Genomic DNA, 23,587 nt, shown 5'->3' with positions numbered 1-23,587 from the left:
TGTCTTGTTGTCATATATATTGGTTATGATATATTTTTTTCAATGTTTATTTTTTTTTCAAATGTTTTTTCATTTCCACTATACCCAGTAGATACTAATGTAGAATGATTTTTTTATATTAGTAGATACTAATGTAGAATGATTTTTTTATACTAGTAGATACTAATGTAAAATGATTTTTTTATACTAGTAGATACTAATGTAAAATGGTTTATTGACACTATAAGCAGTAGATACTAATGTAGTAGATACTAATGTGAACCAGTAGATACTAATGTAAAATGGTTTTTTTATACTAGTTAAAAAGATTTTTTTTATACTAGGTATCAAAATAATATAAAAGTATAAAGTATTTTTGTGGTTGGGAGTTAGGAAAATGGTTGGAGGTTAAAAAAATTAAATTCATTAATTACTGTTTTGACTTTTTATTAAATGAAGGACAAACAAGTAAATTTGGAGGTGCAGGGTGAGGTGAGGGAGGTGTAGGAAGATTCACTCAAATTGGTAGGCTCGTGCATCTTATCAAATTTCTTCTTGCACACACCATCCAAGGAAAATACTTAAATACCCTTATCATTGTATCACACCATCATTATCATTATCTCATTGCTGGTGTCACCACCGGATCACATAAAGATACAAAAAATGCTAAAAGAACTCATTCCGGAATGGTTTTTTCTGGAAAATATTTCATGTATTCAGAAATATTCAATCCGAAACATATAGGGGTGTTTAGAAAAATTCATTCCCAAGACTATTATATGTATTCTACAAAATTTGTTGCAGAAATATATTTCGAAAAACGTAATCAGTAATATATTTTACGTGTACCCGAAAATTTTATTTTGAAAATCTCATTTCAAAAATTCGTGTAGAAAATTTTGTTTCCAAATATTTCATTCCAGAAATTCTACAAATCCTGTTTTGAAAAACCTGTCCCAGAATTAATAATTCGGAAGTCACTTCTACAAAAGTAATATGTCATTGTAAAAAATTGATGGGTGCAGGAAGAAATTTATGGGGTGCAGGAAACCATATTCCACTCCTCATCATCTTATTCTTATGAGTCATTTTCTTCTACATCCCCTCCTTTCTTCTCCTAAAAAAAACATCACTACTTTTTTCAATACATCTCATAATCAATTTTAAATTGTATTTATGATTAACTAATTTAAATAATAATTATAACTTACATAATTCAAAAATATAATTCTAAACTGCAAAATCTTAAACGTAGCTCTAAATTATGCAATTTGAAGTATAATTCTAAATTATTAAGTCTAGGTTATGGTTTTAAATTACAAAATTTAGAATATAGTTCTAGTTTGTAGAATCTAGAATATAATTTATGTTATGTAATCTAAAATCATGGTTTAAATTATGAAATTTGAAACTGTTTCGGTATGAGGTATGGGGACCAAAATATCAACCTAACAATCCTGGATTCCTGCTTCTGATCAGACCATTTCCATGCTATCTTGCCTTCGACGTTGTTGATCCTCCGAGGAAAGCGGGCTGGGCACCTGAAAAAGGCACTCCGACGCTCAAGTTAGATCAGAACTCTCCCTGTCTATGTATTTTTTAGTTCAAAAGTGAATGAATCCTGAAAACTCCCTGCCCCCTCCCTTTTACCCGTTACCTGGATCTATTGGAAGTGGGCAGTAAGTGAATGGTGGGTCCCTCCACTTTTAGTGCTTGCCGTTACTTCTTACCTGGATCTAATGGAAGTGGGCAGCAAACGTGAGTGGTAGGTCCCTCCACCTCTAGTGCTTTAGCCATTATTAAGACCTTTATCATTGCCTGGATCAGTTTATTTCCCTGATTCGCGGTGACAGTGTCTTTTTGTTCGTATCTGCAAAACCGCTTGACTTTTGTGTGAGAATTTTGTGTCGCGACATCAGACCATAAATGGTCTGTCGCCAAGTGATCGACATCTAATCGTGAACAATTGATCCTCAGTGGTCGACATCAAATAGTCGATCTTTTAGTAATCGTCGATCATCAGATGATCGACATATATATACTAAGATCTGTGGAAGTCGACAGTTGCCAAGCGCTCGAAGTTAAATCGGAAACGATAGACTATCAATGGTCGACATACCAGTGTTCGACATCAGTTCAGACGTGTGTGGTGAACAATGGTTGACATTAAACGGTTGATCTTCAAGCGGTCGACATCAATTTAGTTGTGTGTTGACAATCAGTGGTCGACATTTAGTGGTCGACACTTAACGGTTGGACGTCGAGTGGTCGACATCAGTTCAGATGTGTGTTGGTGAACAGTGGTCGACATTAAGCGGTTGATCTTCAAGCGGTCGACATCAGTTCAGATGTGTGTTGGTGAACAGTGGGTATCCTATGGTACATGCCCCCCGAGTCCTAGTAAATAAGCGTAAGTGTCGCTTACGTGTTTACTAAAGGACGTTGAGTAATGAGTTATTTCGGGGTCTCGATACGCACCGTTTTGACGTTTAGATTTTTAGGGTTTTCCCGCTTTCTTCGGGTAACGAAAAGACGCGGAAGGGCAGCCGTTGGATTAAGAAGAATCGAACGGCGCTGACGCTTGACCTCCCAGCTTCTTCAACACGCTTCTGAGGGGGAGTTAACCATTTTTCGGGAAAACAGAATTGAGTATTGTGTGCTGTGTGCGAGGGGATTCATCGCCAAACCTCTGATTGTACTGATTCAGTAATTTACCAGGTAACCTTCTAATTCGTCTTAGTGTGTTTAGTTCTGATAATGGAAGGGAGTGGGCATAACGCTGGTGTTCGTATGCCGGAACCGTCTTCTGCGGCGGAATGTCCTGAAGTGACCACCGTTCCTTACGGTGAAGCTGCTTTTGTTTATGGGAATGTTATGAGTGAAGGTCCAGAGGGACGTTTGATGTCTCCGATTAGCGGTGATGAATATGATTGGGCCGCGAGTGAAGTGAAGGGACTCGTGAGTCAGTTTAGGAGTAGGGCAGTTTTAGATAATTGGATAGAGAATAGCTGTATCTTGAGAACCCTAGGGTATCAATCATGTGTGAAGTTGGTGGCCTGTCGGGGAGATGAGAGGGTCTGTTATGGTAGGGAGAACTCTCCAAGCGAGTTTTTTTACTGTTATGGTTCCCCCTTTTATGACCTGTATTTGAGATTGCCGTTTTCCCTCTTTCAAATGGATGTGTTGCGGACCTTGAATGTTGCCCCCAGTCAATTGCATCCCAATAGTTGGGCATATATGCAAGCATTCGCTATTTTATGTCGGGTGATAGGAATTAGACCAACAGTTGGGTTGTTTCTGCACTTCTTTAGGTGTCGTCCTGTTGAGAAGAGGGGGTGGGTGTCGTTGATTTCCGAACCGGGTAATGCTCTTTTAGAGCTGTATCTGCAGTCGTATAGGGGTTTCAAAGATAAGTTTTTTAAGGTGTCGATCACCCAAGCCGGGCAGAGATATTTTTTCAGTGGTGATGGGAGTCCCAAATTCCCATTGTATTGGACTCAAGATCCGCTGAGATTCACCTCTTGACCCGAAGACAAGATGACCATTGAAGAGTTAGAGGCGCTAAATGTGTTGACCTCATTGCCCCGTCCCTTTTCGTCTCGTGAGCTAATAAACTGCCTTGAGTTTGATGACGCTGATGCGAGAGTGTTTGGTATGTGTCTTTGCTCGATATATTTGCAAGTTACTTTGGCGTTGCTGATTATGGTTTGAAATTTGTTTTGCAGAAATAATGGGAAGGAAAGGGCGTGGCATAAATTGGTTTCAATCCATCGGCGGCGAGAGGAAAGCTGAAGCTACTCGCCTAGAATCGTCTTCTGTACGTACCGCCAGCCCCCAACGTACACAACCGCAACAAGATGCTCCAGTGGTGGTGTCGTTGTCGACTGATGAGGCAACAGTCGTCGAACAACCTCTGGTTCGGAAAAGGAAAGTGAAAGCAGTCGACACTAGCGGTGCAGTGTCGAAAAAGCAAAAAGAGGTAGCGGATGAGCCGAGGCGTCCGATTCCTCTTGGTGTGTGGGACTCCTCCTTCACGATGGGCCATAAGGTTGAGCTCAACCTGGACAGCTCAGAGAAGGCGATCATAGAAAATATGAGCGAGCAGCAAATTGCTGATGCCGCGCTTGAGATGTCGGCTCGGGTCCATATGTTGACTTGGCATATGGCATATGCTTCTGATAGAGGTTTGCTTCGGGCTGAGCTGGAGAAGTTAAAAGCTCAACATAAAGAAATTGTTGAGACTCATGCTGTTTGTGAGTCGAGGCAGAAGCGATCGGAGCAACTCTTGAAAGAGGCTGAAGGGTTGTTAAATGATACCCGTAATGCTGGCCAAGCTCTCAAAAAGGAACTCGATCAAATGTCATCTGAGTTGGTAGAAGCCAAGAAGGCTAAGGCTGAGTTGGAACAGGCCAAGAAGGAGATGGCAACCCTGATGAAGGAGAGGGATGAGTGGCGTGCGGAAGCCCTGGAAAACAAAGATCTTGTGGAAGATCTGAAGGATGCAGTAATGCTTGAACATACTAGGGGCTTCCGGAAGGCTTTGAGACAAGCCGGCCATCTGCTTAAGGTGTCGACCAAGGGAATGGAATTTGACGACCAGAAGGACGTGTATGAAGGCGAATTAAAGCCTCTCAGTGAAATCCCAGGGGACGCCTTCATGGGAGAAGAAGAGGTTGAAGAAGCGGCAGCGGCAGTAGGACCGGCTATCGAGAACACTGCTGATGTTGTCGGCCGTACTGAAAATATTGTAACAGATTAGGATCTTTCCTGGGTGTGTAAATTTAAACAATTGTGTTTGTCTAAATATTTGAAATTTGATGATATTCGAAAATTTTGAGATTGTTGATGTTTGATTTCCAAATTGCATGTGTTGACTGATGTTGAAAATTTTCTCTGTTGAAGCCAATGTATTGAATAATTATATCGAATGAATATATGTTGCAGATAATGATCGACTGTCGAGCTATCAGTTGAACGTTGATGTCGAACGTTTTAATAATGTCGAGTACAGTCGTCGAGGATGAGATCCAAATATGAGAATTCTGGGTGTTCGAGGGTGAACATCTACCAGTGGGAGTGTATCCCAAGGAGACTGGGTGTTCGAGGGTGAACATCTACCAGTGGGAGTGTATCCCGAGAGAACTGGGTGTTCGAGGGTGAACATCTAGCAGTGGGAGTATGTCCCGAGAGAACTGGGTGTTCGAGGGTGAACATCTACCAGTCTTAGGAGTTCCACGTTTTTTGAAAAGCGGTCGTGCCTTGGGTGGGAGATCACGATCCTGAATTCGACATAGATAAAAGTATAGAAGAAATGGAAAAGTAATGATAGCGCAATGTATATTTTCAATTGAAACTAAAGTGAACGATATGCCATTGAAGAGATGAATGCTAACTAAAATAAAATTTGAGGTGAGTAGCATTCCATGTGTTGGGAATGGGCTGCCCGTCGAGAAGTTGGAGGCGGTATGCGCCATTAGACATATCCTCGGCTATACGGAAAGGGCCCTCCCAATTGGAGGCTAGCTTACCGTGTGTGCGATTTTTCCTAGCCTCTCCTCGTTTTCTCCACACGAGATCGCCGATTTTGAAGGATCTGGGTTTGACCTTGCTGTTGTAACGGCGACTGAGCACTCTCTTTTGTGCCTCGGCCCGGATGATGGCGATCTCTCGACGTTCAGGAAGAATGTCGAGGTTTATTCGTAGTTGTTCTTCATTGAGCGACATATCTGTGATATTTCGTCTTAATGAAGGTTCTCCGACCTCGACTGGGAGCATTGCATCGGTGCCATAAGTTAGGTTGAATGGCGTATCTCCTGTGGATCCGTGAGGAGTGCATCTATATGCCCACAAGACCTCTGGCAGCTCCTCTACCCACAAACCTTTAGCTTCGCCGAGTCGCTTCTTCAATTCAGTGAGTATGGCCTTCTTCGCGGCCTCGGCTTGGCCATTCGTTTGTGGATGTTCGACTGATGAGGTGATATGTTTGATGCCCAAACTGTTAAGGAATTCTTCTAACTTACGTTCGATGAATTGTCGACCATTATCAGTGATGATTTTTTGCGGCAGGCCGAACCGACAGATGAGGTGCCAAATGAACTTCTGCACCCGTTGGGCGCTAATGACGGACAGTGGTTCGGCTTCTATCCACTTTGTGAAGTAATCGACCGCAACAAGGAGGAACTTGTTTTGTGCTTTGGCAGGTGGTAATGGTCCGACTATGTCGAGACCCCACTGAGCGAACGGCCATGGGGCGACAATGCCGTGCAATTCCTCTGGCGGTGCGTGAATTTCGTTGCCATGTGCTTGGCAGGAGACACACTTCTTTACGAATTCTTCACAATCGTGGTCGATCGTGGGCCAGTAATATCCTGCGCGAAGAATCCGGGCCTTGAGTGTTCGTTTACCCGAGTGGAATCCACATATCCCTGTATGTAACTCGCGTAAAACGTAGTCGGCCTCTTCCTCGGATATGCATTTCAACAGGGGAGAGCTGTGCCCACGGCGATAAAGGTCGTCGCCTATGCACACAAAACGTGCAATGCGTTTGGAGTCGGTCACTGTAATATCTTCTCCTTGTTCTTGCTTCATCATGAGATCTTTGATTTTTAGACGCCAATCTACTTTGGGGGTCGACATGTCGATGGCGAGTGTTTCCACAACTGGGTGGTCTAGCGTCATCTTAATTATTGAAGATAACTGTGCTCGCTCCTTGGAGTGAGTTAATTTGGACAAGATGTCTGTCCTTGCGTTTTGCTCCCTGGGTATATGGACGATGCTGAACTCTGTGAAGTTGTGAAGCAAGGTCTGGGTTTTGTGGAAATAGCGCAACAACTGATTATCTTTGACTTGATAAGTTCCGTTAACCTGTCCGACAACCAACTGCGAATCCATCCGACACTCTAGGCAAGTAATCTGGAGTTCGACAGCCAGGGATAGACCAGCAATTAAGGCTTCATACTCTGCTTGATTGTTGCTGGCATGAAATTTGAACATGATGGCTTGCTCTATAATTAAGCCATCCGGTCCTTCTAAGAGAACACCGGCTCCTCCTCCCCTTTTGTCTGAGGATCCGTCGACGCTGAGGAGCCATTTTATTGTTGAACTTCCCGGTGGGGGTACTAACTCGGTGGCGAAGTCTGCCAAATGTTGACCCTTAATGGATCCCCTTGGCTCGTAGCGGAGACCGAACTCTGACAGTTCTATTGACCAAGCGACTATACGTCCTGCTAAATCGGGTTTACGGAGTATCTTAGCAATAGGATGATCGGTGCGAACTGTTACCTGATGGCTCTGGAAGTATGGTCGGAGTCGACGCGAAGCCGTAAGGAGGGCCAATGCGATCTTCTCGATCTGAGAATATCTCTCTTCCGCTCCCTGTAGCGTACGGCTGATGAAGTATATAAGCTTGAATGATGGAACCTCCTGTATCAAGGCAGCGCTTACGGCTTGATGGGATGCCGCAATGTATAATAATAAGTTGGATCCAGCGTCTGGTCGAGCCATAATGGGAGGGCTAGTGAGTATATGTTTGACCTTGTCGAATGCGGTCTCGCAATCGTCATTCCAGTGTTGCGTGGTGTCCTTTTTTAGACTCTTCAGAATGGGTTTGATATGTTCGGCTAGTTTCGGTATGAAGCGAGACAGGGCTGTGAGCCTCCCTACCAGACGTTGTACCTCCCTCAGAGTTTTTGGAGAAGTCATGTCGAGCACGGCTTTGCACTTATCTGGATTAGCTTCGATGCCTCGACTGGTAAGCATGAAACCCAAGAATTTTCCTGCTGGTACCCCGAAAGTACATTTGGAAGGGTTGAGACGCATGTTATACCTGCTGATTTGGCTGAATACCTCTTTTATATCATGCAGGTGTTGTTCCATGGAGTTGCTTCTGATTACCATGTCATCGACATAGACGTCCATGCAACGTCCTATCTGTTGATGGAAGACTTTATCCATCAGACGTTGATAGGTAGCCCCTGCGTTCTTCAAACCGAATGGCATTACTTCATAACAGTAATTAGCCTGTTCAGTGATGAAGGCTGTTTTGCTCTGGTCGGGTGCGTACATGGGGATTTGGTTGTATCCCGAGTACGCGTCGAGGAAACTGAGTATTGCATGACCGGACGCTCCGTCTACCAAGCGGTCTATGCTAGGCAAAGGATATGAATCTTTGGGGTATGCTTTGTTGAGGTCGGTGAAATCGACACACATTCTCCACTGGCCGCTAGACTTTTTGACCATAACTACGTTCGACAACCAGGTGGTGTAAGTTAACTCCTTGATGAACCGGGCGTTCATCAACTTTTCCACCTCGACCTGGATGGCTTTACGTTTCTCTTCCCCGAACCGTCGTTTCTTTTGTGTGACGGGTCGTGCTTCTCGGAAGATGGACAACTTGTGTGCCATGATTCCAGGGTGGATTCCTGGCATATCAGCAGCTGTCCAAGCGAACAGGTCTGCGTTATTTCGTAATATACGTCCCAGATTTTGTTCATCGTTAAAATCCAGGTTCCCACCAATGGTCGTAGTTTTGTTCGGGTCCTTCATTAACGGAAGGAGTTTGACATCGCCCTGAGGATGGAGACGGTCCTCGGTATTGGTTCGCGGGTCCAATTCGATGGCCGCTATATCAGCCCTTCTCGACTTTCTCATGGGTACAAGAGGGGAGAGTTTCAATCCCGCAACATAACACTGTCGAGCTGTTCGTTGATCTGCCTTTACAGTGCAAATGGTGCTGCGCTCCGTAGGAAACTTCATGGCTAGGTGAGGGGTCGACACGATTGCCCCAAAGGCATTTAGACAGGGTCGTCCTATCAAAGCGTTGTACGAAGTATTGGCATCGACCAGTAAGAATCGAATTCTGAGTTCTGGTGCTTCTAGAGTTATTCTGAGTCGTGTTCGTAGGTCGAGGTATCCTCGGGTGTCCACTCTTTCTCCTGAGAAACCTACAATTTGTTCATTAAAAGGGGCGATGAGGTCTTCGGATAGGTCCATCTTTTTAAAGGTTGACCAAAACAGGATATTGACTGAACTTCCCTGATCAATTAGAACCTTACTGACATCGTATCGAGCTATGCTGGCGGTGATAACCATGGGGTCATCATGGTCAGGGTCGGGTGCATGGAAGTCTGCGTTGGTGAACGTAATATCGGGGATCGACCGGGGTTGTCGGTTGACCATGTGCACTGATTTTAGATTCCTCAAGCTGCGTTTCCTGGCTGAAGAGGACGCTCCCCCCCCGGCGAATCCACCGGATATGGTGTCGATCCGACCTCGGACTGAACGTTCCCGTTCTATCCGTCGAGGCAGACTACGTGATCTCCTGTGTCGTCGTTCGACTCTGGGAGGCGATCGCTCGGGGCCTTGTCGAAAAGGACCTTTTCGAGGGGAAGCGGTGGCTCTGGCGGAGATTCTGTCTTTAACGTAATTTTGGAGGTATCCTGCCCGGATAAGCCGTTCCAGTTTGTCCTTCACCATATTGCATTCTTCAGTGTCGTGCCCATGATTCATGTGGAATATGCAGGCTTTACTGTTATCCGCATTTTTTGGGGTGGCCTTTCGTCGTACGGTTAAGAGTTCGGCCTGTAATGCCTCTTCGAGCACCTTCGCCCTTGGTGCGTTAAGGGTGGTGTAATGATCATATTTTGATATCCATCCCAGCTCTTTTCGAGGTGCTCGATCCGGTTTATAATCGTTGATGGGACGTTTGAATGGCTTCTTGGCGTCATGGTTGGAGGTATCTTGTTGCTGCTTCTTCCGCGAATTCCGGAGATCTTCAATGCGAATGAACTTCGCAATGGTGGATTGCAGATCTTCTAAAGATGCGGGAGGGTCAGCATATAGTTGTTCTGCAAAATGCCCCGGCTTTAAACACGAAGGTAGATTGCTGATGATGAAGGTGTGATTGATATTCTTCACACGCCGGGCGGTTTCATTGTATCGTTGCATGAACGACCTCAACGTCTCATCCTTCTCCTGCTTGGTATTCACCAGCTCAGCCGCAGTCATCTCCGGTTTTTTATTGGTTGCATACTGTTTTCGGAACAGAGTCTCAATTGTTGCAAAACAATCTATTGAATTTCCTGGAAGAGTGTGGAACCACTCTAAGGCATCATCCTTAAGAGATAAGGAGAAAGCTCTGCAAATGACTGGATTGCTGTCGGTGTAGAACGCCATGGAGTCTATAAAGTTACGCATATGATTGTCAGGATCGGCGGAACCATCATAACGGTCTAAAGCCGGGGGAGGTTTATCCGGCATGTGTGCTTGCATGATGGCATCTGTGAATGGGAGCATATTGGTGATACGCACAGAGGAAGGTCCCCTTTTTCTCCCAGCTAAGGGATCAGATGGCCCTCCATGATGGCTCCCTTCATTATTGTCATGCCGGTTAGAGGCTGACAATTCTGGCGGTGGTTGTTGCGCCCTCAGTGCTGCCAGCTCTTCCGTCTGCTTGCGTTGGATTTCATGCTGCTCCCGTATAGTTTGTGCTTGCGCCTCGATCTGTGTCTGCAGCTGCTGGATCAACTCTCGAGTGCTAAGATCGTCCATGGTTCCGGTGGTCGTAGTTGGGCTTTCCAATCTCATTCCCCACAGACGGCGCCAAAATGTTTCGGTATGAGGTATGGGGACCAAAATATCAACCTAACAATCCTGGATTCCTGCTTCTGATCAGACCATTTCCATGCTATCTTGCCTTCGACGTTGTTGATCCTCCGAGGAAAGCGGGCTGGGCACCTGAAAAAGGCACTCCGACGCTCAAGTTAGATCAGAACTCTCCCTGTCTATGTATTTTTTAGTTCAAAAGTGAATGAATCCTGAAAACTCCCTGCCCCCTCCCTTTTACCCGTTACCTGGATCTATTGGAAGTGGGCAGTAAGTGAATGGTGGGTCCCTCCACTTTTAGTGCTTGCCATTACTTCTTACCTGGATCTAATGGAAGTGGGCAGCAAACGTGAGTGGTAGGTCCCTCCACCTCTAGTGCTTTAGCCATTATTAAGACCTTTATCATTGCCTGGATCAGTTTATTTCCCTGATTCGCGGTGACAGTGTCTTTTTGTTCGTATCTGCAAAACCGCTTGACTTTTGTGTGAGAATTTTGTGTCGCGACATCAGACCATAAATGGTCTGTCGCCAAGTGATCGACATCTAATCGTGAACAATTGATCCTCAGTGGTCGACATCAAATAGTCGATCTTTTAGTAATCGTCGATCATCAGATGATCGACATATATATACTAAGATCTGTGGAAGTCGACAGTTGCCAAGCGCTCGAAGTTAAATCGGAAACGATAGACTATCAATGGTCGACATACCAGTGTTCGACATCAGTTCAGACGTGTGTGGTGAACAATGGTTGACATTAAACGGTTGATCTTCAAGCGGTCGACATCAATTTAGTTGTGTGTTGACAATCAGTGGTCGACATTTAGTGGTCGACACTTAACGGTTGGACGTCGAGTGGTCGACATCAGTTCAGATGTGTGTTGGTGAACAGTGGTCGACATTAAGCGGTTGATCTTCAAGCGGTCGACATCAGTTCAGATGTGTGTTGGTGAACAGTGGGTATCCTATGGTACAGAAACTATAATTACATAATTAAAAACCATATTTCACATTTTGTAATTCAAAACGATATTTTAAATTACGCAATTAAGAATCCAAAGAATATTTAGGGATTATGTAATTTATTCTATGGTTCAATGATTTAAGAACGTCCTACATTGCTTAATTTAAAATCACAGATGTAGTTTGGAATAGACTTTTCGAAACCTATTCAAAACACATAATTTGTGTTCAATGTATTCCGAAACAAGTGAGGTTTGTTTATTTAAATAGTAGACAAAGTTATTTTATTAAATGCATTATAATTATAGAGTGTGTCAAATGTGAATTTTAAGTAAAAATAAATGCTAAAATTGACAATTAAATGTATTTTAATAAAATGACTGTTTATAAAATAATTAGAAAAGACTCAATCTTAAAGTAATATGTACCTAATCAATTTTTATACAAAAGTTGAGAAGAAAAAGAAAAAAGAAAAAGTTTGAATACTAGTTCTTAAACTAATATTATGTCTGTTTAATGTATTCTCTCTTTTAATTCGGACGATGTAACATTCCAAAAATATAACATAAAACTATATAAAGGAGTTATCATATAATAATATAATAAAACAGTTATTGGAAATAAAGTTACCTTACAGTTATTACAAAATAACCATAAAATTTAAAACTTTACAAAATTCTTATACTACTACAAAACTATGTAGATAACCGAACGATTATTACAAAGATAGAGTTATGACCGAGTGGTTAATATAAAACTATGATTAGAGGTATGACGAATGGTCCTAATCTAAACAGCAAGGTCCTCGACATCCAATGCCTGCTCCAACGAACACTCCTCTCTAACTACTTACATCCACAGGATGATCATTGCAAAAGAAGAACCGAACAGGAAACATGGACAAAACAGGAAATAAGGATAAGCTAATGTAATTTAATTGTATACACATACATACATTTCACACAAGTCCAAACAATGCAAGACCGAACACTACAACATACCAAAACCAAATACAAGCAAGCATATACAAACCGAATACTCAAGTTGTTATGACCGAACACTATACTCATGCATAGACCGAACACCATAATTCATGCATAGACCGAACACCTGATTTGACCATCCGGATTGTATGAATGTGTAGCTACAGGCGTTCCTGCACTTGTGGTGGTGAAATAGTAAGACCCCCATCAAGCTACCCCATAAGGTTAGTCCAGCGAAGATTACCTCGATACCCTGAGGTTAAAGGACCTCTTGCCATTCTCACACATGAGTTACTACTCTCTACTTGAGAATGAGTAATCACAGAATACCAGGATAAACGCCAGCTTAGCACGATACCCACATTCATACTTTACAATTCCAATACCATCCACGAGACATTCCTCCTTGGAATTCTCTTCCACATTACTTGAAAACATAAATCCTCATCAATTAACATAGCATGTCATTCACCAATCATATACTCACTCATAAGGCTGAAAACCCTGTGAACTTTGGAGACCGAACAATTTCTCACCACCCTAGGACAAGACCGAACAGTCTATAACAGACAAGACCTAACAATTTATCGAACACTAACGAAGACCGACTACTAGGGAAAGTCTAACATTATATTAAAATTGAGTACTAAAACTAAGTTGAATACCGAGACTAAACCGAATGTTATTATAATACCGAGCGCTAACACTAGCATAAATGCTAGTATAAGAGCGAGCGCTAACACTAGCATAACTGCTAGTATAAGACCGAGCGCTAACACCAACATAACTGCTAGTATAAAACTGAACGCTAACACTAGCATAACTACTAGTATAAGACCGAGCGCTAACACTAACATAAATGCTAGTATAATACCGAGACGAACACTAGCATAAATACTAGTATAAGAACGAACGCTGACACTAGCATAACTTCTAGTATAAGACCGAGCGCTAACAGTAGCATAACTGCTAGTATAAGATCGAGCGCTTAACCAAGACCGAACAACCAACTGTGTACACTTCGTGTTTTGCAAAATTCTGCAGAATTACGAAGAACACCAGAATTTACCACTTTTATACATTTTTTTGCCAACTTAATGATTCTTACAGGTCACAATGCCTTATTCAAACTCACTTCATTGCCAAAAATCACTCCCAACCTCAAACTCTCCTTTTCACTCTCTCACTTCCTCAAATTGACACTAACCGAACTCTTTTTCTGCATATTACTCCCTTAATCCAGTTCACAGAGTTCAGTCCTCACATTCAATCGAAAACAGAAATTCAACATGCATATCAATCATACAATTCATTTCAAATATATAAAAATACAAGTTAAATTATTTAGCTTCCCATACCTCGAATGAACCAGACAAATTCTACACTTCCATAGTCTTGCCTAACCCGCAAGTGACTAACTTCTAAGGCAGCCTACAAATTTTTGATTGGTGAAAAGGAACGAACGAGAGGATCAAAGACAAAAAATAGATTCAGAGAAGTAGTGAATGAACACATGCAAGCTGAACAGTGCTTGCATGTAACGGAAAATGTAGGAACCTCAAAGGACGAAGGAATTGAACTTAACAACTCCAAAACAACAACTTGATCGATGAAAAGAGAAGCTATTGACACTAGGAAAGTTCAGTCACTACCTGATTGATGATCAGTTGAAGAAAAAGTGAGAATTTTTAGAGAGAATTTGTAGAGAGAAGGAGGAGAAAATAAAACTCATAAGTTTGGAGAGAAGAGTTGCATGCAGAGACTAAATTTTAAAATTTTTACTTATATACTACCGTCAAAAATCGATCAGTCTTCTCAGCTGCATACACCTGTCTTCCTCCACTTTCTTTGAATTTCACTGTCTTTACATGCAATATAATTTGAATGTTATGTGACGAAATATATTATTTTTAAATTAATTTTCTAAAAAAATATAAAAAGTTATCTTTAATATTAGAATTGATTAAAATTATTAATATATTAAAATATTATAATTATTATTTAATACAATTTAGTATGCTTGTAATGTTTGAATTATTAGATGAACCCATATAATTATAATTAGAAAGTATAGAAAGATTTGGGAAATGATTTCTACAACTCGACATCATTAAATTTACTTAACAGAATGGATTTCAAATGTATTGATTGTTTACTTATAAACATGAAACTTAATGTAAGAATATTTTTGTCAGATACTTGAGGAATCCATTTTTTATAAATATTCTTAAGAAAATGTTATAAGAATATTTTATAATCATGTTACAAAAATATTATAATTAAGAAAACATTTACTTTATTCAAAAAATAGTTAAGAAGAATATTTTTCAATTTCATATTTAGTTACTTTAATATTGTTATTTGATGAACTTGTTTTTCTTTATAATCAACATAAGTTACTTTCTATAATTATTATATTTATAGTCATTTTAACAAGTCATCACTTTAATTTTTTTTTATAAAAGATGTTTTTGAAGTACCTTAGAAAAACAGGGATTAAATAATATTAATGAAAAAAAAATTCGCAACTCTTCTAATATAGCACGTTCGTCAAGTATTAGATTTGTTAAATAAGTATTTAAGCGTTCGACCTTGTAAATAATTTTGAAAGATAGTTTCCTTTTTACGTGTTCTTCAGAATATACACTGTAGTGTTTATAAGAACTTTCTTAGTTAAACGAGAATCGTTTAGTGCGAAAGTTACTTGTATGTAGAAATAAAATGTAGCTGTAGGTTTTAATAAAAGAAGCAATTAGACACAAGTAAACAATAATTGCACTGGTATTTTTATACTCGTTCACTCAAACTAAGTTACGTCCATTCTCCTCTATTCAAAGAGGGTTCCGCTATAATCTTCAACAAGATTACAACTCAGTATTCTCACCACTCCTGGTATTCTTAATCGACGAACACTAGTACAATTTTAACTCGCGCATTTGACATCGGTTTAGCTGTAACCGAAGAAAAAAATTACGTGGTGACATTTTTGTAATTATTAGAAACGTATATGCCTCGGTTCAAAAAGAACCGATGCCTAAAACTGGTGGGTTACATTTTTGTAATTATCGCAAACGTATATGCCTCGGTTCAAAAAGAACCGATGCCTTAAACTGGCACGGTGGCAATTTTGTAATTATCGCAAAGGTTTATTACATCGGTTGTCTAAATAACTGAGACATAAAATAGCTGAAATTTTTTTTAGAGATTTTAGGCATCAGTTCTTTATAAAACCGAGGCCGTAGACCCTTATTGCCTCGATTAAAAAAATAACTGAGGTAATAACATGTGTTTAGGGTTAAATTTCGTGAACAGAGACAGAAGTTGTGCAGCTCCTCTCTTTTCTCCCATTTTATTTCGTTGGCAAGAGGGATGCTTCCTTCCTCTTCTCTGTTTCGATGGAGGCGCGGCGGAGGGATCATCAATGGCGCGACAGAGGCGCGATGGAGACGCGGCAGAGGCGCAAGGGCGCAGTGGTCGTTCTCGTTCTTCTTCTTCTTCTCTCCGTTTTGATTTATAGCGACGGAGGAAGCTTCCTTCCGTTCCTTTTTCTGATTTCGATTTGGTTGTTTTATGTTTGATTGATTATATGCAGGAGTGGTGGTGTTTGATTGATTTTTTGTAGGTGATGGTGGGAGCGCACCGTCCTTTGATTATGGTGGTGTGAGATGGAGCGGTGGGCGTTGATGATTTACGGCCAAGGGCTAACAACTCACCTGGCGAATGGTGAAAACAAAAAAAAAAAAGAAAAAACCCCTTTACTGCCTCGGTCTTATTTGAACCGAGGCAAAAGCACACACCTTTTTGCCTCGGTTGAGAATCGAGGCAAAAAGCCTACCCCTTTTCGCCTCGCCTGTATATGCCTCAGTTGCAGAACCGCAGCGTATAAGCGAAAATAACCTCATTCATTTTCCTTTACTGTATTAGTGGAATAACCTTTTGTTATCCTAGACTGGATGAGTATTCGCACCACTCCTCATATCCTCAATCAGCGAATAACCTCTTGTTACCCTAGACTAGATAAGTATTCGCACCACTCCTAGTGTTCCTGATCAGCGAATAACCTTCTATTACCCTAGATCAGTTGAGTATTAGAACTACTCCTAGTACTAGACAACACTACCTAGAATTCCTTATTAACTACATTGAGTTCAAAAATAAGTGTTTTAATTCTCTTCAAAATTGCAATCAACGATTGCTTACTAGTCGTTTAGACTATTAGTCTCGCATAGAGGATATGTGAACAATACAATACAATCTAAACACTCGCAGGCGTTTCTCTCTTTTCTCTTTTTCTCTTTTTCTTACAAGCGTAAGCAAATTTTACAATGAAGCTCGAGAGTATTGATTAACTTCTTTTTCTTCTCATATATTCTCTTTTTCTTAAGCTCTTTCGTGCTTCTCTTTTGAATGCTTTTCTCAAGATGAATATTTTCGTTGTAAGTTATTCTCTTCATTCTTGCTTTGAGTGTTCTTCTATTTAAAGGCTGTTGGAGAAAATCTGTTAGAATGAGCTCTTAGCCTTGATTCTTATGTCTTCTCTTTCTTCATGTACACTTCTGATATTTTGAATAAAGCATGTGGATGCGTGTAAAGTAGGTTATCTACAAAGAATGGAGTAGATTCTGCATGCAGAAAATATGTCTTATCTCTTATCACTTTGTTGTTTTTGAACGTTAAGCATTTAATGTCATTTAATGTTTGCTCATTACAAAAAAGTGTTTTTCATTTTCTACCGTTGATGTAGCGTTTGACAATTAAGTTTTTCTTCTAAAGATGTCAAGCATTAAGAAGGAACTTCACCGTTGGACGAAGTAAAAGTTTTAGCTCATGGTACCATCTAGCAGATGTAAACGTTTTTTGTTTCTGTTTTTTCCTTTTTAGAGCAAGAGCGTTTAACAATTTATTTTATTTTATTTTATGTTTTAGGTTTAAGCTTTTTAGAGTGTCACTTTTTCTGTTTTCCCGAGAGTTCAACTAAATACCCCATGGGTACAGTATAGCTTTCGCATTTAGCATAACTCTCTTAAACGCTTTGACTTATTAATCGTTTAGCATTGCGTCTGGGTACTTGACTTAGGTGTTTATGTGTTTTCCACAATCCTAAGTGTTTTCCTAAGGCTTTTGTGTTGTTGGAAATTTTGAACCTAATACTCATGTTTTGCTAAGAAGTGGACTTAAGTCTAACTCAACCCCACAAAACTGGCTTGTAAGGTAAGGTTTGCACCCACTTATATACTCTAAATTGACCTTATCTCTAGTCGATGTGGGACTTCCAACACACCCCGTTCACGTTGAGGTATATACATCTCGAGTAGGAGACTAGACATCAATGGGTGGTCTGATAACAACCCAATAGGGAGTAGAACATGTTCTAACCTGACTTTGATACCATGTTAAGAAGTGAACTTAATCTTAATTCAACCCCACAAAATCAGCTTGTAAGGTGAGGTTTGCATCCACTTATATACTCTAAATTGATCTTATCTCTAGTCGATGTGTGACTTCCAACATGTTTCTACCTATGGTATTTTCAGATTCTTATTTTGTTTAATGTTATTTGGTTAAACTTCAAAACTTGAGAGCGTTTAGACGTATAAACGATTTTGTCTTAAGAGTCTTATTTATTACAATTTTATCTCAATTAAAATAAAATTGTTTTAGCATGACATGACTTCATTTTAGTTAAAATAAAATCATTTCAGTATAACATGACTTCTTCTTTATAAAGTCATGTCAAGTTAACACGATTTTTATATAATCAAAATTGTTATAAAAATGATTTTATTTCAATAATTTTATAATAAAATTAGACTATAATAATAAAAAAGTTATTCACTTTTTTTTCTTAAGATTACAACTAAATATTAATACACTTGTTTAATAAAAAATTATTTATAATAAAAATAAAAGAATATGAAAATAAAAAAAGAAATTACCTTTAATTATTAAGTGTGGAATAATTCCTTTGAATTTTTTACAATTAGAACATAGCAAGAAAATTAGAGTTAGAGTAGACCTCTTCATAATGTAAAAAGTATAATCACCCATAAGGTATATTATCTTTTAAATCTTTAAAATAGTATTCATCTAATATGAATTATATTTTCAACTCTTACTATTAGAGAATGAAAATGCACTCGAAAATTCACGTAAAATTATCTATAAATAATAGGTTTTTAAGAAAAAAAAGTGTCTTTTTTTAATTACCATAATTTGACATTTTCTTTTAAACAAATAATACACTTGAATATTTTTTCTTTTATTATTTTTTTCCATTATTTTCTTAAAAATGTATTTTCTTATTGAAACAATTTGACCACTAGAATTGGTCTAATGTTAAAAATAACGAATAATTAATTATAATGTATGCATTAACTGATACATGTAGAGAGTAATAGTGTCATCGATAGATCGCTTAAGCATGAAAAATATTGATCGTCATGAGTAGAATCAGTTAAACATCTAAGTAATAAGATTTAAAGAGAATTGAACCATAATTAGGTTGATTTTAAACACAAGCTCGTGGAAAAACCTATAAATATAGGTCAAAGGTATGGTTGTTGATGTTAGGATTATCAAGGAAGAGGTTCGTTGGGGAGACACAACACCAATAAGACTTAAGTCAAACCACATAAATGATTGACACCACTCTCAATCCAAAACATTAAGGCTTTGGGTAGAGAGTGGTGTCAATCTCTTATGTGGTTGAGCTCAAATGGTATCAGAGTCGATGGTTGGTCTTTGGTGACTGGCTTAGACGAGTACAATATGGTTCTTGTATCGAAAGTTTGGTAAGGGTTCCAAGTAAGTGTGTCCCGTTAAGATGAATGACAGTACGAATGGGTACTCGTGGTTAGAAATGCTTCTGTTGGATGTGGAGTGTACCAATGTGGAAGAGACTTACCCTTGAGGGAGAGATTGTTAGGAATTCAAGTGTGAGTCTAAGTCTCACATTGGATAGAAATGAGAAAGTGGAGTACCATATAAGGGTAAGGACCTATTAACTCATTGCCTTAAAGTTTTAGGTAGAGAGTGATGTTAATCTCTTATGTGGTTGGACTCAGATCTCATTGGTGATGTATCTCCTCACCGAACCACCTCCTAAGATAAACCTAATAATTGAGACTTTTATCATGCATTTATTGTAACATTAACTGCTTTAACCAATCCAACTTAAGCTAACTTTAGCATTAGAACACTTTTAGCAGATACCCCTTGATTGGTTGGTGAACAAATTACCTTAGCACATAAATGACAACATTGGATGCACAATCAGGAAATTGTTTTAATTAGATGTTCGACCCTACACCCGAAACATTTTAGTGCCCACCTTGGAGTCGAACAAAAACTTCTTAAAACTAGGAACATGGCAAGTAACGTTATGCTAGAGGAAGCTTTGGACAATCAGATGGATCCAAAGGAAATTATGCAAAGGCATTGCGAACCAAGAACGAGATCATTCGGCAGGAGAGAGATGGTAAAGATCACATGCCATCCACCCCGACCCTTTAGGGACCAGCAGCATTAGGATGAACCAAACCGGACAGTTCAAGTGAGAAGCTTCAGGGCAAGCAAAGACCATTACCTATTTGTCGCAATAGTCAACACAACCAGCTTGCTCTCATTCACTATGGGCATCATGGAGACCCCTTTACTTGACAACTAGAGGATGTTTATATCTGACTAGTATGTGGGTCTACTAACTCAAACAAACACATCAACATATTCATAAACCAGATGATGTTGTATACAACAAGTGACGCCATATGGGGAAGAGTCTTTCCCACCTCTTTGAAAGGAGAAGTCCTAGCTTAGTTTTCCCTTTTACCAACTTATTTTAGGAACTACTTCACAAGTATTCAATCAAGATTCTAAGCTCAAGTTGCCACTAGTTGACCCATCATGGAGCAATTCGGGAAAGTATCTTTTCAAATCAGGAACCTTAGTCCTGATGTGACCTGTAACGCCCCGGCAACTTACAGGGAATATTGACTGCTCCCACACATCACCACAAGGCTTTCCAATGTGCTTTGTCCTCACTCGCACACTTTCCGGAAAAACTTCCCAGAAGGTCACCCATCCCTAAATTACTCCAGGCTAAGCACGCTTAACCATGGAGTTCTCGTTCCGGTGTATGTTCGATTCATCCATGCCCACCAGCTTCCGCATGGTTCGTCCTCAAACCACACCGTACTGGGAGAGACTAGGCTCTGATACCACTTGTAACGTCAACTTACAGGGAATGTTGACTGCCCCCACACATCACCACGAGGCTTTCCAACGTGCTTTGTCCTCACTCGCACACTTTCCGGGAAAACTTTCCAAAAGGTCACCCATCCCTAAATTACTCCAGGCTAAGCACGCTTAACCATGGAGTTCTTATGAGTTAGGCTACCGAAAAACAAATGCATTTGGTGATATAAATAGCCAAATCAATCCCTTTAAGCTATTCTTCAACTATATAGTCTCATACCTATACAGTCTCTAGATCCTTCTCGTTCCGGTGTATGTTCGATTCATCCATGTGTCCCTTCCACTCGAAGCCTGCCAGGAGTCGCTCCTTGTCTGTGCCTCTTGCACCTCATGCCTCTTGCACCGGCGATCACTCCCCGCCCTCGTCAGTGCCCGGGTGTCACATGACCATGCACCATATGATAATGGCACTACGACCAGGGTCATTTTCCTGTAGTTTATGCATGAAGCCTGTTGAAAATATGGAAGAACTTAGGCAACGTGCGACCTAGTTCATAAAGGTTAAGGAGATTAAGGACTTCAAAAAGCATATGCACGCAAAGTCATCAAGAGGAGACAAGAATGGATCATACGAAAAATCGTCTAGGAGAATAGAACGATCAAAGGAACCTCACTTCAGTAATTACAGTCTGTTTAATGTGTCGCGGGTCAAGGTTTTGGAAGAGGCCTTTAAAGTCGACTTGTTGCCCCCATCGAGAAAAAGATATATTTGTTGGAGTTTTTATCACACATTTATTATAGTATTAATTATTTTAACTTATTACATCTAAATTAATTTTAGTATTAGAATACCTTTAACCTATAACTCTTGATTAATGGACGTATCATCTTAGCATAAAAAAAACAATATTAAAATATACAATCAAAAAATTATTTTATGTTATCCTTTCCAAAACAAATGAAATCCCAAATTTAATCTTTGAAATCCTTATTGTGTAAAAAAATTAAAAAAAAAATAAAAAATTTTACCTAATACATAACTGAACACTGAAGAATTTTTACATATTTCGTAATTGCATTTGTAAGGGACTAACTTATTTTTTACCGAATTTAACTGTCGAAACGCACTTATTGACCTCTATTCAATCACTTTTAGCATATTTTACTGAGAAGGAAAAAGAAAAGGACAAAGATGGTAGAGACCACAACGTTTGGCAGAAGAACTGTGATTTTACTTTATTTCAAAGTACAAATCCCGATGCTGCAACAAAAGAATAGATTGACTTTTGATAAAGAAGTCACACCTTTGACCAGATCCAAGAAATAATGTCATAATCTACCAAAGAAAATAAATTCTAGATGATAATTGACTTAGTCAATGTCAAAGCACTTCATGAACTTTGACTGAAAACAGTCTCTTAATGGATTCATCAAACTCAGTCTTGTGACAGATTCATCCCTTGAACACCACTACTTAGCTGTGGTCACATCTAAATATAAAATACTAGGAACAAAAGTCCAAATAACACAACTAAATACTTGAATTATCTGTTAGAATGTTTCTTCATGGATTTTCCATTTTTGTAGAGTAAGTAAATAGCATATATAGGAATAAATTGGTGAATAGAATCTTCATCAGAACATGTTTTCTGAAGCCAGATAGAGGATGAATTTTGAAGTAATGACAAAATGGTCTTAATAACTTGGTCATTATGAATTCCAAAATCAGAAATTATCTTTCTTATGTGCAAAGATGAGACTAAGTGCAATGGTTTTTTTTTTCTCTATATTCCTTGCATGACACTGGAATACCTTAGTTTGCTTTTTTAGTTTGTCAAGCTTCCTCTCCAATTTGATTTGATTGTGATTAACTTCTGAGAAAATTAATTAATCTCAAAGTCCTTCAAAACACTGTGCTATAACCAAATATATGGCAAGCATGGGTTCCAAATTGCAGATAACATCAAACCAGAACATCCATTTGTTCGTTTTTCTTTTGGACACTAAACTCTCAACACATCAATTATGACATATACAAACATGCATGTTTTGGTTGGTATAGAGGAATGAAAATAGAAAAAGGATAAATAAATAAAAAATAAGATTGAAAGTTTAGTTGTTCTGCAGAACAGAAATAAATTAAGAAAAATATATACATATTTTTTAAATTATGTAGTCAGATTGATTTGATAGAAAGCAAAGAGAAATAATAGATCAACAAAAATAAGTCCTGCAAATTACATCTTCAACTCTCTCATTCTCTCCCTCTCTACTCTATTACACACCCTTGATCATTCCTAACTTTTTCAACCTCAACTCTTTTTATGAACTCAAACCCCATCTAAAAACTTCATAGTAATTCATCTTTTATAGATTGATTACTTCTCATTTTGTATGTAGCTGCCACTATAAAGTTCTCTCTGTTTTTTCATCAATTTTCTATGTTCACCTCCATTTTGTTAGCCTTTGGTTTCTGGGTTATTAAAGATCTAAAAACGGATTTGGAATGGCTACAGTAATCAATTTCACACATTCACACAGTTAGGAAATCAGGACACTCGTCTTTATATTAATATTAGTGGACTGATAGAGATGTCATCACAATAAATATAAAGGGAAAGTGTCGGTGAAGAGAGAGTAGCCGAAGGGACCATCACAAATGATCTTTCACAACTGAGGAGCTAAGCATATTCAATTTGAAGGAACAAACTTAGCACGCTTCATTTTTTTCATCTACAATACTTCAATTCAAATTTCTTGAGTAGAATCAGATTTCTTATGTAAAAATGTAATATAATGACAATGATAGAATGTATTTACATTTTATATAGACTACTGAAACAAAAAAGAACACAGCAACCACA

At 39.3% G+C, this 23,587-nt stretch overlaps 1 protein-coding gene across 1 annotated transcript; it reads right to left on the bottom strand.

Moving 5' to 3' along the window:
• Positions 1-5,370: 5,370 nt before the first annotated feature.
• LOC128193748 (uncharacterized) lies at positions 5,371-10,530 on the bottom strand. Its single transcript, XM_052867840.1, has one exon. The coding sequence runs from the start codon at positions 10,528-10,530 to the stop codon at positions 5,371-5,373; it is 5,160 nt and encodes a 1,719-aa protein (XP_052723800.1).
• Between the last annotated feature and the right edge of the window lie 13,057 nt (positions 10,531-23,587).

The sequence above is a fragment of the Vigna angularis genome, chromosome 8 (genome assembly GCF_016808095.1).
Source record: "Vigna angularis cultivar LongXiaoDou No.4 chromosome 8, ASM1680809v1, whole genome shotgun sequence".
NCBI classification, from domain to species: domain Eukaryota; kingdom Viridiplantae; phylum Streptophyta; class Magnoliopsida; order Fabales; family Fabaceae; genus Vigna; species Vigna angularis.
This window is presented reverse-complemented; position numbering and strand designations above follow the sequence as displayed.

Bases quoted from the DNA above. Each gene is read 5' to 3' on its own strand.
- LOC128193748 (XM_052867840.1), bottom strand. From the start codon at position 10,530: ATGGACGATCTTAGCACTCGAGAGTTGATCCAGCAGCTGCAGACACAG.